Raw genomic sequence first — 19158 nt, 5'->3', positions numbered from 1 at the left:
ATTTATTCCTCATCCTGCTTCATTCCTTAGATTAGGTGGGAGAGGGATAGAGAATCTCCGTTGGGCCAGGCAACAAATTTGATATTTCCCATGGACGAGAATCCCCATTAGTATTATTTTTTTAAAACATTAAATTATATATAACATATTATTGTTAAAATTATATATATAATCAGGGTGGTTTGGGGCCGAGAACAGGGTTTTGTTCACGCCCCATCCCTGATTTGGGTTTTTAAAACTTTTGCCGTCCCGACCCTGACCCAGTCCCAGATTATTATTTCCCATTGCCAGTCCCATTAGGGATTCACCCAATAGGTATTTTTGTCATCCCTATGGAAAGATGGCCTTGCTAGAGAAACACCACTTGCTGAACATGGGCTGTTAGGTATTTATAGTTAATACTTTGCTCAACAAAACGGGGCCTTTGTCAAGGAAATGGTCAAACTTATTTTTGAAGAGCTATGGACACACAAACACACTATGCTATGATTGATACACATCAGCCAAAAAGCCTTCTAAAATTTCTGCAATTGCATAAAAAAGATATAGAGCCTTGTGAACTATTCTAAGAAGGGAGACATAAGTTAACATAAAGGTTTCAGCAATGCCATGCTACTGCTATGCACTTGTCATTAGCTCTGCTGGCCTGGGAATGGCTTGCCAACCGGTACAAACTTGGAGCACATTTTTCAGAGAATCTGAGGCCAGTTCTATCGTCCATGTCGGGTAATATTCACTTGGATGGAATATGCATTCTTCACCAATTCCTGTTAATAAGCATGATTGAGCTCCACTCAGGAACAAGTCCCCTTCAGACCTTATTAATCCAGACTTTGCCTCCTCCATGTCTGCTGCCTATCAAGAGTGTCATAACAACCGGAAGTTGAATCAAACATTGTTAATGGCCACCAGCAAAAAATCTGTCTTCACAAACAATCTCGTTGTGTTAGAAAACATTGCATTGAACAAAAAGGGTTATACATTCTTCAGTCACCCATAAGAAGCTATTGATTTGTTCAGAGATACTGAAGTATATCTTATAATTCTTAATTGTTGGTACCAAAAAGAAAGCAGGTGATCGAGTAGCACGGTGATCAAAGTAGGTTCACTGAATGCCCGACTACACTTATTATTGATTCTTCATAGTGCTTGGTACTCTATGGTGTATGGTAGTGAATAAGACTGTCCACTTTCTGGCTACTGCTTAAAACCATGTAAATGAACATCACACACTGAACACCACAAGATCGTGGTGGAAGCATATACCAAATAAAAATAAAAAAGATTACTTCTAATTATCTGATGCTTCCCTTGTTGAATGGTGCCCTTTTAGAATTTGGTTTTCCATCTGTAAATGGTCTTCTAAACCTACAGAATCGACTCAAAAATGTCTGTGGCATTGCCCATTTGGAGAAATCGAAGCACATAGCTTTCAAGAAAAAACTGACAACAGGGAAATAATATTCATTGTAAGTTTAAATGCACCATATCGAAATAGAAATACATTGAATAGAGAATATCATGAAACCTGCATCTTTATCCATGAAAGTTTATGGCATCAATAATTTGGTTCATAACATATCCATGTAGGAACCTAAAACAGTCATGCAGTTCGCCAGCAATGCGGTAGAAAGGAGAGGAATTTAATTTACCATCTCTGTATAATATTTAAAAGCCACTTTCTTCTCTCCCGCTTCATAGATGTTGTTTTGGGAGTATATCTGATAGCAATAAAAATACCAAGAAAAATGTAACAGATTTCAATTACATAATAAAAGATAAAATCTTTATGCCCTGCAAATAACATAATGTACAGAGACATCAATACGTTTAAGGTATTAAGATATCATTTACCTGTGATTCAACACTAGCACAAACAGCATACACACTCCAATTTCTGGTGTAATTGTTATACAGATGAACTTTTCCAAACCTAACACGAGGCTGCCTTTGCCGCGTTCCATCAAAAAAACAATGGTGAATGGTCACCCGGATGCATCTGTCCCCAATGTGAGAAGGGTCTGCTCCAATAAGCATTGTCTTGTCATGTTGTGAGAAGTAACATCTGGTAGCCAAAAGTGATCCATCAGAGTCCAACTTTCGCTCGCAATATTCAATTCAATTTGTGATATGCAAGAACCAACCCACCTAGAAACTGTAATATCTGTGCTTTGGCGGGTGATATCTATAAGTCCATCATCATAATCATGCAGGCTGCATCGGTCTATCCATATGTGTCTAGAATTTGGTTTTATTTGAATGCCATCAACATCATGTCCTCTACCACCTTCAAATTCCAGGTTGCATATGATTATGTGCTCACATTCTTTGAGTCTCAGGCCCTTGCCTGTGAACTTTATCCTTTGGCCCCGGCCATCAATCGTCTTATAAGATGATACACTCAAGTAGGATGAAAGATTAATGGTGCCTGAAATTTCAAAAACAATCCAAAGTGGTTCTTGTCTACGGCAGCCCTCACGAAGTGATCCTGGTCCATCATCTACAAACAGAAACCGGACCTTGAATTTATGAAAGAGTGGTTGCTCATAATCTACATACTATTTCTGAAACCATTACATAGTTGCTCATGACTCCATCAATCTCACTATAGCAAATATTTTTTGACAACAAGCCTTTAGATATGGGTGGTTCAAAATTCCAATCATCACCAAAGTCGTTCTAACATTTCAAAAACGAATTGAAAATTTCATAATAATAAGAATCTAAATCTTCTTACCAATAAAAAGACAAAAAGGAAAAATATTAGAGCTCTTCGGTTACATCCGGCATTCATCAGTCTCAAATGAATCACCAATCAGGAAGAGTGATTTAAGTTAAAGAAACGACTTTTCATATCTATTTTATTTTATTTAAAAAAAAAATGCTCAATGTGGAAAAATTAAATTGATTCAAATTGAAAGTTCTCAAAATCAGAAAGCAACTTGAAATTGGGGCAAGAAATCTCTAATTCAACAGAGTCATGCAAATGGGAAATAAGGCTTTATGGTCGTTCAAAACGGGCAACTTTCCAAAATCTTGGGCATTCTTATTTCCTCGACATCAAAAGTTTTCCAGAAACTCTCAAATCAAGCTCCAAACCCCATTAGTTCCTCCGTCAATACTCCCATGGCACCAATTAACGCATTCAAATTGCTAGGAGACACATCATGGAAACCGCCGTTGTCAATTAAAAATTCATACCTAACGCTAAACCTAGTCATAAAAAATTCAATAAGAATGGAAAGCAAAGAGAAGAGGACCGGCCAATGTAGTAACGGAATAGATGGGGCCATGGAGGCCGCCGACGGCCAATCTGCCGAATCCCTCGGCCTTTCCGGCGAGATCTCTGAGGTTGGAATCGACATCAGCGTAGGGCAGCGAAGCCATCTTCGTCTTTCTTCAGCTTTGAATCTTAGTCTCTGACAAAGGCACTTGGCGGGTGCGCTTTATAGGCCGTTAGGCCGTTGGATCTGCGGTTTGTGGGCCGCTCACTTAGGGCCACATATTGCTAAACCACACCTTCATTTTGGAGGACCCAGTCTCTATGGGCCCATAAAACAAGCAATTTACAAATTAGAAGATGTTCTTTACATAATAGCTGATTTATTGGAAGTAATTAACCTTTTTATGCCAAATTTTCTTCCCAATAAAAATTAGACAAGGCTGTTTGGCTTGAAAAATAGTAATATTTTAACATATTTGTAGAAATATAAAATAAACAAAAAGTATATAAAGAAAAATTATTTTATTTAAATCTAATTTTTATTTTATTTTATTTTTATTATTATTATTATTTCTTATCTTTGAACATTTCTTAGAAAAGGAAGAGAAGTTTTCTATACTTGTCACAAGAAGGATATTTGAAAAAATTCCTAGATGAGTTTGGTAGGCATGATGCTAAGTCAATTAGCACTCCATTAGCAACACATTTTGGATTCTCATTAATATAATCAAACATTGAAGCAAAAGGAAGGTATATGAGTACTATGTCATATTCAAGTGTCATAGGAAGCTTGATGTATGTCATGGTTTATACAAGACCAAATATAGCACTTCAATAAGCTTGGTAAGTAGGTTGATGGCTAATCTCGTGGAAAGCCATAGATTTACATCTAAGTGAGTTGTAAGGTATTTGATAGGAACTCAAAAGGTTGGTTTGACATATAACATGTCACGAGGTGTTCACCAAGAAATATCTAGATATATTGATTTAGATTTTGTAGGTGATATTGATAAGAAGATCACTAATAAGACATATCTTTACTTAATTTGTATAGTAATATGATAAGTTGAAAATTAACAAGAACACTTTCAACTTGTGAAGTCAAATATAAAGCTCTTATAAAAGCCATAAAATAAAGCTATATATATAAGGTTAAGGGTTTGGTAAATGAGTTGGAAGGTCATCTTGAGATGAATGTTGTAGTGTTCCAATCAAAGAGTTATCCATCTCTCAAAAAATCAGATGTTCTACGACAGAAAAAGCACATTGACACAAGACTTAACTTCATCTAAAAACATTATAGCTTAGAGATCAATGGAGATCAAGAAGGTATCTAGATGTAGGTAATTTGACATGTACATTTAGAAGAATCTCATACAATTAGTGATTTGGTCATGTCCATGGATGTATAGGATTTTCCAAACTATGTAAATTATTTGTGTCTTATGTGTTTGTTGTGTTGTTTTGATTAATTGTCTATCTTCCTCAAGACTCTTGCTATGATTTTCTAGGCTACTTTATTAATTAAAAACATATTCGGCAAGTGCTTGAGGAAAAACTAAAGATAAAATTGAAAAAAATTTATATTGCATGGTACTCATTTTTAGCCCAAGTTTTCCTCTTCCATTAATTTTGATGATTATTTTAACCTAATTGTGTTTAAGCTTCTTTGCTTTAGTTTTTTTAAGGATTTTAATATGTCAATAGCTAAGGAAAATCAAAGACACATCATGGAGTTTTTCATCAAGTTGAAGACCAATTGATTCCTTGAAAATTCAAAATTTTCTTCTCTCACCTTCCACACCTTGAATGACCTAAACCAAACCAGTTCAGAGCCTAAACCGAACCCTACTTTTTGGACGGTAAAAGAACATAGACGCCTATTGCCTTGTTTTGGTTGGTCTGATAGATATAAGTTGCTTTCAGTTGAGTAAATGTCAATTGTGATTGCCATGGCCTTTCATCAATGCAACTTCTTTTCTTTCTTCAGTTTTAGGGTAAGCCCAAGGACCAAAAGGAATCAAGTTATGTCCAAGCTCTTCAAGCAGGAGGGGGAAGAATCAAATCAATTTAAGGTGGGTGGACATTAAATTTTTAGATAGAGGCAGATCCCACGCAGAAGTGATAACTCAATGTTCCTCCCAAAACAACACTAGTTAGTGGATGACACCTGCAATACAGGTGCCCCTCATACATCTGCATTTTTTTTTTTGGCTCCAATAACTCAGAATTTGTTAAGAGTGATGTGATCTGGGAAAAGAAGCTCAAGATCAATGAGATTAAGCATCTTTCTGATCTGGGTTTGATTTCATAACTTAGGAAAAGTTATTGATAATGAAGCCAACCTAGCATTCAATTCACACACAATATTTTCTTACTTTAACCATTCCCAATTGTCAAGAAGATTTACTAAAACTAATGAGATTCCAGTGTGCGGTAAGGGGTTGTTCACATCAAAGCTACATGCCCAAATTAATGAAATAGTATATATATCAAAGAGTGAGCACTCTGCACTCACTCATCAAAGATCTAGTACTAGCCTACCTCTCTCTTTGGTTTTTTGTCTCTTCATATTCATATGGAGCTCCTGATCATGATGATACTGTACTTATTTCCTCTCCTATTTCTTCTCTTTCTATTATCCAAGATTGCCAATCAATATTGGAGGGGCCAGTGCAGCTGCTATATTCTGCATTACGAGTGCTTTAAGCCATCCGATGAACGCAAAATGAACAGTGAGTTTTGTGGCGAAATTATCAAGAGAAACAAGAATCTTGGTCACCAGGAGTACAAGTTTCTCCTCCGAGCCATTGTGAGCTCCAGCATTGGTGAAGAAACTTATGGCCCACGAACTATCATCGATGGCAGAGAAGACTGTCCATGTCTGATGGATGGGATCCAAGAAATGGAAGAGTTCTTCTACAAAACCCTTGATAATCTCTTCGAAAAGTCTGGCATTTCCCCATTAGATGTGGATGTGTTAGTGGTAAATGTATCAATGCTTGCATCGGTTCCTTCCTGGTCCTCCCGAATAATCAACCATTACAAGATGAGGAACGACATCAAGGCCTTCAACCTCTCGGGAATGGGCTGCAGTGCAAGCTTAATATCCATTGATCTAGTCCGCAGAATCTTCAATTCTCGCAAGAATTCACTGGCCATTGTTGTTACCTCCGAGTCCATTGCTCCGAACTGGTACTCCGGCAACGACAAGTCCATGATCCTCTCCAACTGCCTCTTCCGATCAGGCGGGTGTTCGATCCTCCTAACAAACAATAAAGCCTTAAAAGACCAGTCACTTCTAAAACTGAAGTGTTTGATTCGAACTCATATGGGCTCAAGCGATGAAGCGCACAGCTGCTGCATGCAGAAGGAAGATGACCTCGGCCGCAAAGGCTTTCACCTCAGCAAGAGCGTCCCCAAGGCTGCAAATCAAGCTTTTACCGAAAACATTCGAGAACTCGCACCCAAGGCGCTTCCCTTAAGAGAACTTCTTCGTTACACTGCTGTATCTACATTTTTTCACTACACAAAGGGAGGATTCAAAGCGAAGTTGAATTTCAAGACGGGTGTAGATCATTTCTGCTTGCACCCGGGTGGAACGGCAATGATAGATGGAGTTGCGAAGAGCTTGGAGCTGAGTGAGAGTGATATGGAGCCTGCTAGAATGACACTGCATCGATTTGGGAACACTTCTGCGAGTAGTGTGTGGTATGTTTTGGGGTACATGGAGGCGAAGAAGAGGCTGAAGAAGGGGGATAGGGTTTTGATGATCAGTTTTGGTGCTGGGTTCAAGTGCAATAGCTGTATGTGGGACGTGGTGAGAGATTTAGAAGACGGAAATGTTTGGGAAGACTGTGTTTCACTATATCCTCCTAAAACCCTAGCCAACCCTTTCATGGAGAAGTATGGTTGGATTTATCAAGAGGATCCAACCACCAGAGGTTGGAGTTCATGGTAATAGTCTCTTCCATATATATATGTAGAATTAATGAAAATTAAAAAAAAAATCTATTTGTATGCTAAAAGTCCCTTCTATTATTGGTAAGTTGGTATATAAGTAATTGTGAGGAACATTATGTCCATTTATGTTGTTGATTTGGAATATAGCTCAATCAAATTAATAGGAAATACTTCCCATGTATTTTTCCTTTTTTAGAGATATAATATATATGTTTTATAGAAATTAGTTGTAACTACTTGTACCAAATCTTAAAATGCATCTACAAGGTTAGAAACTTTCTCCTCAGTCGTGGAATATTACAAATATTTCTCATACAAATACAATGTCTTGGTTCCATTCTATGGCATTATGAAGTCAAACTAAATATTATATCGAAATTGTGGATTAACTCTGATATCATTATTTGTATTGGGATTGAGGATCGACTTTTATACCCTTTATAAAAACTCACTCCTTTATGATAGATATTATCTACTCTAAATCAAAATGTCATCATAGTTTTAAAATATATTTATATAATTAAAAAAAAATCACCATATATAATATAGTGAACTCCCTTCCATCACAATTTGTAATATACTTTCTCTCATACCACGGTTAATATCACATATTTTGTAGTGGGCAACATAGAACTTTTGAGAATGGTTTTCTGTTCTTCAAAATAAAATAAAAGAATAAGAAAACACTTTTAATAATAAGAAAATTGTTCTTTATTTTTTATTCTTAAAAACATAAAATAAGGCATTTTTAAATAATAATTTTTAGTTATTTTAAAAAATAATTATACAACATGTAAAAGATTAAAAATAAAATATTAGATGTAAAAGTTACATCTAAAAATATTAAGAATAAATTAAAAACATTCAAGGTTTCAAATAAGTTTTTATTGTATAAAATATCATAGAATAGCTTTCCAAAACTATTTTTTAAGACTATTTTTTATAACTGTTTTCAAAAATAGTTCTTGGAATCTCTCAACACTTAAAAGCACAAAATTATGAAGCCAAATCTTGTTAGTTTGTTATAATTTTGGAGATCTTGGGGCCTCAAATGGCTCCGGTGGGCTTAAACTTCGAGGCTGTTTTGGAATGTGGGCTTTTAGATCTATCTTCAGGGTTGCGACTTGCGAGAGCAAGCATGGAGCTTTTGGTTGTGACTTGTGAGAGCTTTGAAAACATGAAGATATCTTGACCGTGGGATTGTGAGAGCTTCGGCTTCGCATGAAAGTAATTGTAAGCATAGATTAATGTATAGCGGAATTTGGATCAAAATATCTTCTTTCGGATTGATGATAAATCCTCAAACGGACGAGTTTTATGAGATGGTAGCTTTGCCCCACCCCTAATACGACCATTTTGGAATTTAAATAAATAAATAAAAAATAAATTTATAAATTTTTTTTATACTTGTGACAAGCAAATCCCTCCCTTATAACAATTATATATAAAATAAATTTAATTTAATTTAATTTTTTATTTCTTATTTTAATATAATAATAATTATTATATAATAAATATTTTTTAATAAAATAAGTTATAAAAACTATAATATTTTAATTATTTATAAAATATATTTATTTTAATGTAATTAAAAAACTTTAAAAAAGACTTTAAAAAAAAAAATTAAACGAGGTTGGTATATATATATATATATATATGGGGCCTTTTAAACGGGATTTCTCGTATCTATTAAATAGTAATTTTATATATAATATATAATTATAAACAATTTTTTTTTAAATAAGTGTACGAATCATCATTTTAATATCAAGTATAAATAATTGAAAATAATAATTTAAATATATGTATTATTATTTGTTTTATTTTTATTTTTTTTCTAATATTTTATGAGTTTTAATCAATGTTTATTTTAATGACATTTTTCTTTTTTAACTTTTTGGACGATATTATCCAAAATTTCTATAAAGTCTAAATACCAATATTTTCATCCTTAATTACAAGAAAGTTTTCAAAAGGCGAAGAAGAATGGAAAAAAAGAAAATCAAATGAGATTTAGGAGGTTAAAGATTTATTGGATGTATTGCAAGCTAGTTGGGGAAAATTATATAAATTAGTCCAATTTTAAAACTTTTGAAAGTATGGCGATTTATTTTGTTAAACCTTATAAAATTTGAAAAAATCATCCAAATTTCAACGAAATATCACTTATCGATGGTTAAAACAAAATCGGCCAACCTAGCGAAAAATCACCAATATTTTAAGAAATTATTGATATTTTAATGAAATTACCACACCTGATAACACACGAAGAGTGGAAAAGGAGAAGCGTAAAAATCAACAATTTTTTTTTAAAAATCACCTATAAATCATCAATTTTTTAAAACATCGTCATATTTTTAATATATCAGTGAAATTCAAGTACAGATGTAGGCCTCTTTAAAAATATTTCAAACCCTGCAACTCAATTAAGGTGTTACTCAATTTATTCCATTTTAGCCCTTAAAAGTGGACATGTCATCATCTTTTACCCTATCAACCCTGCCTTTTACCAGTACTTGGAAGATGAATGCCTCTGGCTCAAGCTAATCCCAACATCTGTACATGGATGAAAATATTTTCTAGCTTAATCAAATCAGTGTACTTCATCCATGGCTATAAATGGGGATACCCAAATTGACTTTTATTATGCGCTCACTGCCTCCACAGTTTTATGTAAATAAATCGGTGTAGTACGATACAACCATACAAGTAGGTACAGAAGAGTTATGGAAATGCTGTGCGACACCTTCTTCAAGAGCCCTCGCATTCAATGGCGAAGTTTCAAGCTATCAACAAGGGCCCTTTTTCTTTTTTCTTTTTTCTTTTTTTCTGAAATATTTTCAAATTGATTGTGATTTATTTGAGTTTAATGAGATTGGTAGGGACTACTTATTGTTTATTTAAAAATAAAAAAATAAAAAATAAAAATCACTGTTTTGGATAAATCAATTTAAAGTTTAAGATAACTTTTTCTATTCAATTAAAAATAATTTATTGGCATCATTCAGACATAACTAAACCATACATATTGATAATAAGTTCATTTTAGTTATATTGCACGATGTCAACAATTTACTTTTAATTAAATAAAAAAAGTCAAATATTTTGATTTTTTCTATTCAATTAAAAAATAAACATTACCTAAGTTTAGAATGTATTTGGTAATGATTTTAAAAAGTGTTTCTAACTTTTTTTTATTTTTCAAATATTAAAAAACTTAGAAATACTTTTAAAAATCTTTGTTCTGGTTTTCTAAACTGACTCTGACATCCATAAAACCAGGCCCAAATAGTTAGATCCAACCTACTTTCCACTGTGAAGCCAGAAAGGCCCCAATGGGCTTCAAGATGTGGCCCATGTTTACATATAGATTTCACAGGACATTCATTCCATGTAGGGTAACAAAGCTTTCAACTCAAACCCGATACCATTTTCCCCAGATTTGATCGATTACAATTATGTTTACATTAAATTCGTGTCCAAGTATATGAAATCACTAAATAAACAAATTATTTTTGGGTCAAATTGCACAACACAAATTTAATCATTAACCCGCATTTGATTAGGGGTGCAACTTGGGCGGGCTAATCCGATTCAACCCAAATCCAATCAAATGTTGGGACATGCCTGAACAATTATTTTCAATACTTAAATTAAACTTAAGCTATTGTTTGAACAATTCAAGCTTAACCCAAATTCGATTTAATATTTATAATATATCTTATTCAATATAATAATATTCATTTTCTTTTTCTATTTTTAAGAAAAAATATCAAATTACATTTTATCATATGTTTTTCATATTTTTCTATAAAATATATAAATCTATATTTATTCTTTTATTACTATCTTAAAATTTTACCCTATTTTTAATTTAAATTTTCATGTAAATACATTAAAAAAGTTTTTTTAAAAATATTATAAATAGATTTTAAATTATACAACACAACCAACTCGTGCCTAACTTGAACAACTCGAGCTTAAAAAAATAAGGGGAAAGTAAGATTTGATTCACTAATATGAAAATATATGGAAAAAAAGAACCTCAAATTTTTTAAAAATTAGTATTATTTTCATCTATTTAAAAATAATTTGAAATACATGCACTTTTTAATTAGTCGTCCAATTATTTTCAAAAATGCATATTTACTTATCATATCATTCAAAGCAATTGACAACTAGACTTCTCTATGTAGATGTTTCTCTTCCTTTTAGATATTTTGTTATTTGGGAATTTGAGAATTTTTTTTTCTCTAGAAACTTTATAAAGTAAGAATTTGAAAAAAAAAATATATATATATTCTAGTATCAATAAGTTAAAAATAAATTCATATTCTTGATAATAAATAAACCAACAATAAATTTATATTTATCATATAATATTAATAATTGTTTGATATAATAGATAATAAATTTTGTTGTAAGAGTTTTTCATATATAAAATGTTTTACAATATGGTTGTATTTTGATATATAGTATAAAATTAAATAAATAAATAAATATTTTTATGTTAAAATAAATTAATCATAATTAAAATAATTATATATTATTAAATTTATTATTTAATAAAGAACCTTATTACTTTTTGAATTGGTAATTATGATTCAATAGGATTTGTTTGACAATATTTTCTTTTAAAATTCTAGGAAATAAAAAAAAATGTTAATTCCATTTAAATATGAATTTTTTTGTACAATATTTCCTAAACTTTTAGAAAATTAAAATAAGAATCCTACGAGGAGTTTGTTTCCAAAGAAAAAAAATCTCAAATAATAAAATAATAATAATAATATCTAAAAGGAAATGAAACATCTATATGAAGAAGTTTAGTTGTTAATTGATTTGAATAATATGACAAGTAAAATGATATTTTTTTTTGGAATAATTGAACGACTCATTAAAAAATGCATGTATTTCAAACTATTTTTAAATAGATGAAAATAATAATGCTTTAAAAAAATCGGGGTCTTTTTTTAATATATTTTCAAATTAGTGTATCAAATCCGACTTTTCCAAAAAATAAGGTTGGGTTTGGTAGTTAGAGTTTAGGTTAGATTGAGTTTGAATGGAATATTTCTTAATTCTAGTTGGACTTAGATTAATTAGCAATCCGACCAACCCGCACAAATTGCAACCCTTCATTTGATTCATTTTAAATTTAATTTTAAATAAATAGGCCAATTAATCACAAGCATATCAAATTAAAAAGATTAATCATATTAATTTAAATAAAATTTAACTCAACCCCGTTATTAAATAAGATTTGATTATTAAATAGGTTATAGATATATCATATGTTTAATAATTAGATCATATATTAATTATATTAATTCAAATAAGATCTAACATGACCTGATTATTAAATAAAATATGATTAATTTTTTTTAATCAATCAATTTAATTTTTACTAAAAATATATTTCGCATCGTTAGGGTATTTGTACCGCAGCCAAAGGAGGAAAACATAAATAAATGTTATTGTGGGGTCGCATTCACAAAAGAGACTAACCATTATTTCAATTCACCCGACCACTTTTCCTTTTCGTAAAAAAAATTACCATAAACTTCTAGACCAATTTTCAAAAGCATGGTGGTATAAGTGTATAACCATCAAACTACTTTGAAAACCTTTAAACATGTCTGACCAAATCTGTCATATTTTCTAATATTTTCTCCACTGCTTTTTCTTGCAAATGTTCTTTTAAAATGCTACAAATATTTTAAATATATATTTAAAATAAATTTTATATATATTATTTTATTTTTAATCATTATAGTGACTACTCCCTGACCTCGATGTACGGATTTATTTGATCTTGTGAGATATATTTGTTTGTTTAATCTCATAATCCCGTAAAACACAATAAGAACATTGTGTCTATATGAGAGAGTGTTTGCGATATTTCAGAGCGAATTTGAAAAATTTTCTAAAACTATATAATAATATTTTTTTTTAACCAAATAAACATGTTTTAAAGTTGTAAAAGTCTCTTGAGTTCAAAATGTATAATATCTATAAGATTTAAAATGGATTGTTACAATCATTTTTTATATTTATATAATTATTTTTTAAAATAATACAAGATATTCATAAAAAAAACCCTATTTTTCATTTTTTATTTTTAAAAACAACTTCAGTATTAAATTTTCAAAAACAATGACCAAAAGGTGCATTCAAATGTATATTATGTGATAAATTAGTTTTCCAACAAATTCTTTAAAATTTATTTTGCATCAAAATTTTGTTAATTGTATTTTATTTTATGGGATGAAAAAAAAAACTATTTTTAACCGATTTTTTTTTTCAAAAAAGAAATTGATCCTAGATCATAAGATATGAGGTGTAATGAATACATTCCACGTGGGGTGGTAGGTAGATCCACAAATCACAATAAATCCTAAGGAAAAAGAATTAAAGAAATATATAAAGCCCAAGTGTTGAAAGTTAAAATTGAAACCAACCATTCATTCATTCATTCATTCATTGCACCACCACCCTCAAATGCATTAGGTAAATTTATGGCCTTTTATGGTTTATTCATTGCGGTAGGTTTCTGCTAGAGACAGCCTGGCCACGTTCCTCTCGTCTGCATGATTCCTTCTCGGTCCCCTTGCCAACCTCCCAAATTTTAACTCCTACTTTACTTAAGATATAAGCTATTTTTATTTTTATTTACATAATCAAATTTTTATTTCTACCCCTTAATTTAAATTTAATACTTTAGTGTCAATTTGAAAATATTTTCTGAGAAAATAATGATTTCAAAAACCATTTAAAAAATTTAAGGTATTCAAATTTTAAAATTTTTAAAGATGGATTTCAAATAAATAAGATCCACCGAAATGTACAAATTTCTACTTTGAAAACAAAAACAATAAGTGCATTCAAATGGACAATTCGATCATGTACTTGAAAATGTTTAGATATCAAGATTGAAATACCTATAAATGGTATTTTTCGTAAAAAAAAAAATAACATTTTTTCTTATTTCGACGATCCTTTATACAAATGAAACTACTCAAGAATTACTAATATATTGGACTATAGAGGCACATACAATCATTAAAAAGAGGATTTGATTGAATATCGATGAGCCGAAATTTAAGCCAAAATATCAAATGAAAGTAGATCGACCTTTCATTCCCATTAAAATACATACTTTATCCAAATCTGCTTTCATAATGATATGGAACAATAGTATCATTGGAGTAGATACATGAATCACTTTAAATACAAGAAGTTGAATAAGTGGATAATGAAGGTAGATTAATTTTTTTCATTCCCAAGAAAGTGCATATTTTATCCAAATCTGCTTTCATAATGATATGGAACAATAGTTTCATTGGAGTAGATACATGAATCACTTTAAATACAAGAAGTTGAGTAAATGGATTGATTCGAGTGGAGGCAAAAAAAATAAAAAATAAAAAACTTATTCTTAAATGCAGAAGATGTCGTATTTGATAGACTTTTATTTTTAAAAAACATTAAAAACTATTTTTAAAAACCATTTTCAAAAACATTCCTTAACAAACCTTTAATATCTCATTAAAATTTGTTTTCGAATCAAAACATGTCTTCGTTTGTGATAGCGTATTAACCATAATAACAATAAAGAAAATACTATATAATAAAAACTAGGATAAAATAAATTTTGACTTGCAAATCAACTCAATTATTAATGATAAAGTTTTGTTCATTTATTATTCTAATAATTTCTAATACTAATGATGGTAAAAAAAAAAAAAGGAGGTCCGTACAGCATCCTCTTTACTTCATGGCAATTTCCCATAAACCATACATATTTATTGATTTTCAGTTCATATTGCGCAGCCTTTGAACTGAAAATCTTCTGTAGTAATTTTACTGCTACACACCAGCCTAATTAAAATCTTAATTGGTCCAGCTGGCTCTTCAGTCGGCGTATATACGGTATACCGACCCAAAGTATTTGTACGGAAAATTATACGTATCCATTATAGGTATACAATTTTATACCAATGGTGTAGATTAAGGAGTTTGTTTGAAAGCAATTTTAAGAGAAATTAGAAAATGTATTGGAAAAAGTGAGTTTTGATAGTCTAATTTAAATATATATATTTAACTTAATCAATTTTATCTTCATTTATTTAAAAAATATTTTAAAATACATGAACTTTTTCATAATTTAGATAATTATTTCTTAAAATGACTTTTTATTTATTAGGTTAATAACACCAATTGATAATTTTTCATGAGAACGGATTTGAAATCAATAAAATAAGAAATTTTAAAATTTTAAAATACAATTAAAACTAGAAAAAACTTTAAAATTAAAAATATAAAAATAAAATATTAACTTTTACTTAGCTAAATCATACTAATAGAAAATATAAATTCTAAAAAGAGTTTGAAACATGATTGGAATCAATAGTTTATATTTTCAATTTGCAACTTTTTTGGATTTAATTGTATTTAATTTTAATTGTATTTTATTTTTTAGTATTTGAGTTTTAGTTGTATTTTAAAATTTTAAAATTTCTTATTTCATTGTTGATGTCTATTAATAAAAAAAATTATTCAATTTTTATTAAAAGGAAAAAAAATGAGAAGATGAGTGAATTTATATAATATATGATATAAAATCATTTTTAATTTGAGAATTATAAAGATTTTACTTATTACTCGAGGATCATGGAGAATTTTTGCAAAATGATTTGTATATCATACTATATAATAAAATTTTTATAATATATTTATTTGTAAGATACTTTTATCAAATTAAAATGATAAATTAATTTTTTGATCATTTAATTTAATATTATCAAATAAAATGATATTTCAGGGAATTATTATAAAAGCGTATATATTTTAAAATATTTTTAAATAAATGAAGATAAAATTGATTTATAAAATTTGACATTACTTTTTTTTATATGTTTTCAAATTAGTGAATCAAAACCCGTTTTTCCCATATTTATCGATTAAGAAGCAATTTTTCCATTTTTGAAAATAAAAGAAATTGAAAAATTATGGGGAATATATTTTAAATGTTTTCACTTTTTTTTTTTTGAGAATTACCCAATAGGGTAGGCTGTAAAGAATAATTATTAGTAAGATTCACTTATCTCAAAGATTATTAGAAGATAATTTTACCCTTAAATATATTTTCTATATTATTTATAAATAAATTTGAAATTGTCAATAATGTAGGGCTCATACATGATGATAAGTACAAATAATCAATTGTACATTTCTTATACTCGAAAAAATTGTTGTTCACTTTTGAACAATCAAATGACTGTTTAAAATTTGCTATATTTTTTTTTTTCAAAAAATTGAGATTTTTAAAGAACCTTGTAAACAAAATAATTTTCAATATCTCATAAATAAAAACCATATCCTAATGTTATTATATCGTTTTATATATGAAACATACAATTAAAAACTTTGCTACCATAATAGAATGAATAATTATTTTTTTATAAGCACTTATTAATTAAATAATATATAAATATTCAATTGACTAACACACACCTATTAAATGGAATAACTCACAATTATTCATTGAGTGATATAGCACGTGAAAAAATTAAACAAAAATAAATTAAATTATGTTGTAATATATTGAAATAATAGTATATTTATATTGTAAGTATAATACATTTATGTTATACTTATATTTCATTACAAAAGTAATAATTCTAAAAATGTTTATTCATACCCTATTGGTATTAACACATCGTATCAATATATTAATAACATTTATATAGTGCATTAAAATTTTTTAATATTTTTTGTATATAAAAAAAAAACCACTCGTGGATTCAAATTAGTATTTCATTTGGTTTCATAAATTATTTATGATATAGGTATGTTGTGAAATATGGTATGATCATACAAAATTATCATTTTTATAAAAAGTTTTAAAATTTTTCTAATTAGGTTTTATTGTAATGTGAGTGTATTTATATTGTAATTCTAATATATTTTTGTTATACCTGTATTTTATAATAAAAGTAATAATATTGAAAATCACTTTTTATACTTTATTAATATTCAACATATCAAATATATTAACATCATCCACTCGATGCATTGAGAAAAAAAATTATATATGCAAATTAAGAAGAAAAAAAAAAACACTATGCAAAGGAAAAAAAAATCATATAAATTTTTTAAAATTATTTTATTATAAAAAAATGATTAAACATTCTCCATCATTTTCTAATTATTTTTAAATAATCTGAATGAAAAATTAAACATTTTATCTTATTTGAATTTAATACAAAAACATAATTTATTAAAATAAAATTGATATATATATGAAAAAAAATCATCATTTTTATTATATAATTATAAAACCTATGTTTTTCTTAATAAAATTAAAAATTAGAATAAAAATAAAAAAATGTAAAAAAAATAAAAATAAATGATATTTTGAAAATATTTTTGTTTTAAATAGTAAATTTAAATAACAAATTATATATAATTGTAATGGTTAAACCAAAATTTTAATTTAAAATCATTACAATCAATGTGGGACCCATGCACCATAAATGTCTTGACAAATCAAGTAAAATGTTTTAAATGCTTTGAATTTTAGAAGTTTTAGTTGAAGGACAGTTTTAGTATTTAAGCCTATTAAAGTCCTCCCCAAGAATTATTAAAAGAACTATATTAAAGTCCTCTCCAAGAATTATTAAAAGAACTATCATTTCCGATAATTATTCTGACTCAGCCCACCCTATTGGATAATTCTCTTTTTTTTTTTAGATGGTTGATTTAAAAATTGATGGGATAAATATGAAAGAATAATTGAAAAAAAAAAATCATATATAAAATTTATTTTTAAAAAATATTTAAAAACATAAAAAAAAAAAAACAAGTTAAAATCATTCCATATTTTGATAGGGACTTTTGTTTTAAAAAACATTAGAAAACTATTTTCGGAAACGGTTCTCAAATTCTATTTTTTGAAAATAATTTTAAAAATTAATTTCTCGAAAAGATCCTTAAGTTATGTTTAGTTTTTGGAAAACATTAAAAATATATATAAAAAAATAATCAAGAAAAGTCATTTTCCCACATTTGATTGTATTATGATTAAAATTAGTTAAATTTTTACATAAAAAAGTTAAAACAAATTAAATGAATTTGAAATAAGATATATAAATAATTAATTAATTTTAAATCTATCTTTTTTATTTTCCTTTCACTTTTTCTTTCTATTTTTTTCTTATATTTTCTTTTAATTTTTTCGAAAACCATGTAATAATTTTTTTTTTAAATCTAGAAAATTACTTTAAATGATCCCAAATTATCTCGGATAATCACTTGATAGGTGACTATTCAAAAAATCATTATTTATTTATTTATTTATTTTGTGATATATAACACATTGATAAAATGATAAGTGATTTGAAGTGATTTTCTTAAAAAGATATTGACTTTACTAACAAAAGCATATTACAACCTAAAATCGCTTCAATCGTAATCTTTCCTGATATGATTTGATGGTGAGAGGGTTGGTTTGAGGGGACCAGAAGGGCATTTTGGGAAGAACAATTTGATGGTAAAGCTTTAGTCTTTCTTGTATGGCATTAAAGTTGGGCGGCGGGCCGGCGGCTTAAATGATAATTAATTAGGGTTGGTTGTACCTAAATTAGGTATATGTGATAGCGTAGTTTATGGATAAGATGAATCTATAAATCACCACATATTGATAAAATATTACACGATATGCCACTACCGGTCTGTGAAAACTCTTTGCATTACACCTTAGGGAAAGACTTTTTTTTTAATCGTATGTAGAGAATTCAATGGCCAAAAACTATTTTCGGGGTTATATCTTAAAATTATTTTTAAGAATAGTTTTTAAAAAATTCAAATATGAAAATATTGAGGTCTATTTAAAAATTGTTTTTGAAAATAGTTTTCTATTTTTTTTAACAAAAAGTTAGGTTGACAACTAAAAAATATTTTTTAAAATT

The 19158-nt window shown here is 28.7% G+C and overlaps 2 protein-coding genes across 4 annotated transcripts; one reads left to right on the top strand and one right to left on the bottom strand.

The window, feature by feature from the left end:
- Positions 1-464: 464 nt before the first annotated feature.
- On the bottom strand, positions 465-3432 carry LOC100246761 (probable pectate lyase 4). 3 transcript variants are annotated; one of them, XM_010648505.3, is made up of 5 exons: positions 3261-3432; positions 2149-2500; positions 1855-2065; positions 1653-1721; positions 465-924 (listed from the first exon to the last, which is right to left on the bottom strand). In XM_010648505.3, exons 1-5 carry the CDS (start codon positions 3385-3387, stop codon positions 889-891), a joined length of 795 nt encoding a protein of 264 aa, XP_010646807.1. In that variant the 5' UTR covers positions 3388-3432; the 3' UTR covers positions 465-888. The 3 variants fall into 3 exon arrangements, with proteins under 3 accessions (XP_010646807.1, XP_010646806.1, XP_002276049.1); XM_010648504.2 differs by having other exon boundaries at positions 465-920; XM_002276013.3 differs by having other exon boundaries at positions 465-855.
- Positions 3433-5756: 2324 nt separating this feature from the next.
- Positions 5757-7308, top strand: LOC100251892 (3-ketoacyl-CoA synthase 12). The gene has a single exon (XM_002275992.4). It carries the CDS (start codon positions 5802-5804, stop codon positions 7182-7184), a length of 1383 nt encoding a protein of 460 aa, XP_002276028.1. The 5' UTR covers positions 5757-5801; the 3' UTR covers positions 7185-7308.
- Positions 7309-19158: the final 11850 nt, after the last annotated feature.

Source organism: Vitis vinifera, chromosome 13 (genome assembly GCF_030704535.1).
Source record: "Vitis vinifera cultivar Pinot Noir 40024 chromosome 13, ASM3070453v1".
NCBI classification, from domain to species: Eukaryota; Viridiplantae; Streptophyta; class Magnoliopsida; order Vitales; family Vitaceae; genus Vitis; species Vitis vinifera.
This window is presented reverse-complemented; position numbering and strand designations above follow the sequence as displayed.

Excerpts from the sequence above, each read along its gene's own strand:
- LOC100251892 (XM_002275992.4), top strand. The coding sequence starts at position 5,802 with ATGGAGCTCCTGATCATGATGATACTGTACTTATTTCCTCTCCTATTT.
- LOC100246761 (XM_002276013.3), bottom strand. The coding sequence starts at position 3,387 with ATGGCTTCGCTGCCCTACGCTGATGTCGATTCCAACCTCAGAGATCTC. Across the intron at positions 2,501-3,260 it reads TTCCGTTACTACATTGGCCG|ATGATGGACCAGGATCACTT; the intron begins GTCCTCTTCTCT and ends TTCTGTTTGTAG. Across the intron at positions 2,066-2,148 it reads ACAGATATTACAGTTTCTAG|ATGTTACTTCTCACAACATG; the intron begins GTGGGTTGGTTC and ends TTTGGCTACCAG.